At 38.1% G+C, this 5,409-nt stretch overlaps 1 protein-coding gene across 7 annotated transcripts in view; it reads right to left on the bottom strand.

Annotated features, from left to right (window-relative positions):
* LOC102673797 overlaps positions 1-5,409 on the bottom strand; it is a 110,959-nt gene that overhangs the window by 16,788 nt on the left and 88,762 nt on the right. For all 7 annotated transcript variants that reach the window (XR_421057.2, XM_031508286.1, XM_006610923.2 and 4 more), the window contains 2 exons: positions 5,064-5,142; positions 1,854-1,957 (listed from right to left, as the gene is read on the bottom strand). Coding sequence is in view for 6 of the 7 variants with exons in the window: in XM_031508286.1 (XP_031364146.1) it covers positions 1,854-1,957; positions 5,064-5,142 (183 nt within the window). In the remaining variant the exon portion in view is untranslated. The remainder of the gene's footprint in view (positions 1-1,853; positions 1,958-5,063; positions 5,143-5,409) is intronic.

The following is a 5,409-nucleotide window of genomic DNA, read 5'->3' as shown; positions in this document are numbered from 1 at the left end:
AAAAAAAAAAAAAAAAAAAAAAAAAGAGGAAAAATAAAAAGAAAAAGGGAGATTTTAATTCAAGAGAGTTTAACGCCGGCATAAATTCTTGATCGTTTACGAAATGTGACGTTAACGCAATAGGATAAATAGATAGGATAAAAAAATAAGAAAGATTATTCTTTTCTTATAAACGTCTCGAGTTCGTTACGATTTATTAACTTTTTAATAGGCGAATAAATTAAATGAACGAAATTGAATTACACGGGAATTAACGAAGTAGAGAAAAACAAATATTGGGAAGAATGGGAATCGGACGTGACGCGAAATAGAAATTATTTAACGAAATACCGTGAGAGTATTCGCTCGACAAATTCGCACGTTTAAAATGTTGATCCCGATAATAATTTGAATTCCATCGCGTTCCATGGCCCCCGAAATCGTATCGTTTTATCAAATTTCCCGGAGCACATTTCGTAATTGAATTAACATCGACACGGGGAACAGATTCGACCACAATCACCGCTGAAAACACCCACTAATTTGCGCACCATTGTTGTTCCCCCGAATTTTCGTTCAACCGTTGATTCGTTATTTATGAGCGCATAAATGTATAATTATTGATCGATCAATCTCGATAAATTGACACGAACCGTATAATTATCCGGGAATCAAAATGCAATAACACGAATATTTCGTATTTGATCGAATATCGAAAGATAGAAATCTAGGAAGAGAGGGAATAATATATATATACATACAGCGAGAGACGAAAACGAAAGAGTTTAATTATCGATCGGATCGCATGGTTGCGATTACAACAATGGTGAATTAGTGGGAGGCGAGGAGGAGAAAGGCGAGGAATGGATGGAAAGTTGTTCGTTCCTTTTCACGCGCGTCGCATTTCTCCAATTTTATTTTTCCTATTTTTTAATCTTTTTTTTCTTTTTCCTACCGCGGCCGAAACGCAATAAAGCTCGACGGCATTTTTATTACAGACTGCGGAATCCTAATTGGAATCCCATTCCAATCGATTATTTTTTTTTTCTTTTTTTTAAAGTGCACTCCTCCGCGCTGACCGCTATAAAAAATCCCTACGTTTTTCCTCTCCTCGCGTTTTATTTATTTTTTTTCTTTTTTCTCTCCCCTTTCTTTTCTTTTCCATTCGATACGTCGAATAATATCGCTCGGATAATCGTGATTTTTCGTCGACACAAACTCCGAGTTCCCGTTTGAAATTTAATCGAGTAATTTTCATCTTGAATTGCACGCTATTGTCGGGCCACGTTCTATCGCGCGAGCCAATTAATGCCGGCGACAATTATTTCTGTGGATGGACACGAAACGAATGCACGATTTCGAAATATTTGTCGCGTGCAAACGAATTCTTTCGTTCTTTCCTTTCTTTCTTCCTTTCTTTTTTCCCACATGTTAGCGAAACAAACATTTGCACACGTATTGTATAATAAAAAAAAAAAGGATCGATCAAAAGGCCTTTAATTTACTTGCTTTTGTACCTTTCTCCTCCTACCATTTATCACGACAGAGAGAAAAAAAGAATCCGATCGGAAGAAAACATATCCAAAAATGATAAATTTGCCCCTTCTCGCTTTCATCCATTAAAAAAAGAAAAAGAAAAACGTAAAGAAAGGAGAATATAATATGTTTGTAATGTGAAAAATAACGATAAATAAAAACTTTAATATAAATAATAAACACGGAACGTTCATCGTGGAATTGAATAATCATGAAAAATTTAACGTCGATAACCTCGAACCGTTTCCTTGTTAATTTAGATCGGATCCGAGAGAGGCGAACGAACGAACGAACAAACCAAACGTTCGCAGAATGTTGAATCGCCAAAGTTTACTTACACTGGTTACCCTCTTGTGCACCGAACGCGACCAGCATTTTTGCAAGCGGCCTATTGTTGCTGAGCACCGCAACATCCAGGGGTGACAGGCCGTCGCTGTTCACGCTGAAAATTCCAATTCATATTACGGCGTTACTGGCGAAAAAATTAATTGCGCGATTTAATACTGAATCACCGTAAAAATGATCCCCACCCCCTCCTCCTCCCCAGTGAAGAGAAAGGGAAGAGAGAGAGAGAGGAATAATTTGTCATATCCAACGATCCATCTTCGTGCAAAATTGTAGAGAAAAAATTGTAGTGGAAAATTGGAGTATTTTCTACGATATTTACATATTTTATTACATTTATTACATACTTTATTTTCAAAAAAATTTATTCAAAATCAATATTTGATATACTTTAAGGCGTATTTAAAAATTACGCACGGTTAAAAAGAAAAAGATACGATCGAATCGATTAGGAGAATGAACAAGTTGGAAAATATACATGCTCGTGCTCGTCGAGATTCGAGTTGAACGTACGTACGAGTCGAAACAAATCCGAATCGCAACGTACGAAAGTTTCGAATCGACAACGCTCGAACGGAAAATAAACGATCGCCGGCGCCTATTTCCGGACGGTGATCGGTATATCAATTTCGTTCTCGGATAAACGAACCGCTTTTGCCAACTGCCGTTAGGTGAACTGGGGCATAAAAAGAGAGGAGAAGAGGATTAAACGGATTTTATCGCAAACGGCAACGGGTGGGCATTCGATTATTACGATTGCGCGCACGCACAATTGTCGATTCATGGTTATTCGCGATATTTCTCGTTTCGCGCGGGATTCGTTGCTCTCTGAAACCTTCGTTCGAGCCGATTCCGCCTCGAGAGAGATCGGAGATCGATTTTTAAACGATACGCACCCTCGAGTTCCGATCGAAATTCAGTGATCGCGCTTCACTCTACTACTAAAGAAGCGTGGAAAGTAGTATCAGGAAGAGTAATTTCTTCCTCGTTTCGAGAAAGAATCGAACTTTCCCCCTTTTTCTTTAGTAGAAGTACATACGGAACTTTGAAACTTTTTGCACGTTTCTTCTTCTTCTTCTTTTTCTTCTTCGGTTGTTGTTCGAGTTCCGGCGAAGGGGGGAATGGTTCGTGACTCTATCGCTTTATTAAATTTCTCTATGCTCCCCACTACCACTAGTTCTACTTTCTTCTTTTTTCCCAAGTTGTGAAACGAGAAGAAACGTCTTCTCCCTTCGACGGATACCCAATAAAGTATCGAAAATTAATGGCCAGGAGCCAGCCGCGTTAGCGAGAGAGAAAAAATAATAATTTTAACTTGCTCGAATGTCGATTTCGTTAGTCGAGGAGGAAAAACGTGGAGACGGATTTCCAGGGATTCGAGGAAATCTTGACGCACGTTTGACGAGCGAAACGTGACACCCAAGTAAGTTGCGGTTTAAATAGGTTACGTATATAGAGGATGAATGGCCGGGATCTACTATGGGACACGTATTGCGGAATATGGTGTCCATTTACTCGATAAAATCTAATTATCGTTGGGGAACTGCTATGTATCTAACGAGCCTTATGTCACGAATCGATACGATTACAATGTAGGAATCATGTAACGCGACGAAATGCGTGCGACAGGGGGGAGGGAGGGCTTTGTGTCTCGGCGTACGAACGTTCCATCGAACGCCAATTAACGCGAGTCAATAGGATACAAGGTAGCGGCAAATTATAATTTATCGTTCTATGGTTTGACTCTCGCCTCGTTCCGCCTTTGTCTCTGTCAACCGATTACATTTATACGAGGAGAATTCGTCATTCCGGAATAAAGTTTAAAGAAGAGACTCCTGCTTTTTCGCGGGATAATTTTGATTATCCTTCGAGTGGAGAAGTCGAGTATATCTGTTTTTTAGAATCCATCAGTTTTAACAAGTAGACAGAAGTAGTAGTAACAAGTAGATTTGAAAAAAAGAGGTTAGGAAGAGTTGTTCTCTATTTTAAAAGGACGAGTACATCGAAAAATAATTTTCACTAACGTTATACGAGGAAGAAATAGCTTTCAACAACAATTCTCAAGAGTTCTATTTTCAAATGGATTCGACGGAAATGGGTCGATCGATGAATAATATACAAAAGGATAACTATCACTCTATTCTTCGAGCATCGTTTCCTCTTCGTAATTCTCTACTTTTTTCCCGTTCCGTTTAGGAACATGGGTTTTTGGAAATATTCGTGGAAAACTTTATCCCCGAAATCGAATTTATAAGAAAGCATTAAAAGAAAATGTGCAACGAGAGAGATTCTCTGCGTCGGTCGAAAAATTTGCAACGACATAAAGATTCGTGGAAAGAAACGCATCTGGGTCGTAAACACATATTGTACGAGAGTTAAATCGAGTTTTCGCCACGCCAACGCAACGTGGAGGAGAACTAAGGAGAAGTTTTTTTGGAAAGTAAATAGACCAGCTCGAATTCTCCTCGTAAATTTCTAACCGTGGCCCAAGGAGAACGATATTTTTTACTTTCTCCGACCCGATCACACATCTTCCTCGATCGAAATCGAGTGAATCCCCGGTGTTTTATCGTAAATCGTTATCGACCAGAGAGATGTTAAACAAACGAATATCGTTCGACCCTTGAAACGAATGGGGACAGATATTCTTCGAACGAAAACTCTAAAAACTTCCCTTTTAATAATTCTGAAATGTTTGAAGTTGTCGGGACGATAGAAACGGAGAGTCGATTTTCAGATTTCAATTTTTCCTTTGAAGAAAGCCAAGATATTCCTTCATTATATTGCAATATGATAAACGAGTGTAACACGGCGATCGTTGCTTTCGAAAAGTATGGTTTATCGAGAAATTTAAAAAAAAAAAAAGAAGAATTTCGAATCCTCCAAAATCGAGCATTCAATTCTATGTTAATTGGCTTAGTTTTCTCGAGCTGGAACTGTCGGTGAAATTAATTAAGAGTTGCAATTAACCTACATCACAATTGTACGCGGAGTGCCACTCGGCCGATTCTTCGCGTTATTCTTTTTTTTTTTTACAATTTTTCAAAGCGTTACATCTTGTTTTCCGCTTGTCCGTATCCGCATGTTTAATTAAACGATGATATACGCGTTACGTTGATTTTAAGTGGACCGTGGATATGTCAACGGACAAGAGAGAAAATGAAATCTAACCGAAAAATGAAATATCCGAAAAACATCCTCACCTGTTCACGTCTACGTCCGTCGACTCTAAAATCGTTCTGGCTTTGTCCAGGTGTCCATGCTCCACAGCGGCGAAAAGAGCTGAAAAATTAAGAACCAAGAGTAACGTGAAACGTGTTTTAATAGAAAATATTATTCTCCATTTTCAAAGCGTCAAAATTAATGAAAGGAAAAGAAAAAGAAATTAGAAACAAAAAAAGTCGTGACTCACTTTACGTACATATTAATAAATAAACATATTTAACAACCAATATTATCAAACCGAAAAATACATAAAAATACACAGTTTAAAAGCTTTAAACAGAAGGATAAATTTGATTGAAGAAAAAATTCGATTCGAATAAGAAA

The sequence above is a fragment of the Apis dorsata genome, unplaced genomic scaffold (assembly GCF_000469605.1).
Source record: "Apis dorsata unplaced genomic scaffold, Apis dorsata 1.3 scaffold_82, whole genome shotgun sequence".
Taxonomy (NCBI): domain Eukaryota; kingdom Metazoa; phylum Arthropoda; class Insecta; order Hymenoptera; family Apidae; genus Apis; species Apis dorsata.
Note: the sequence above shows the minus strand (reverse complement) of the source record. Positions and strands in the feature narration are given on the sequence as shown.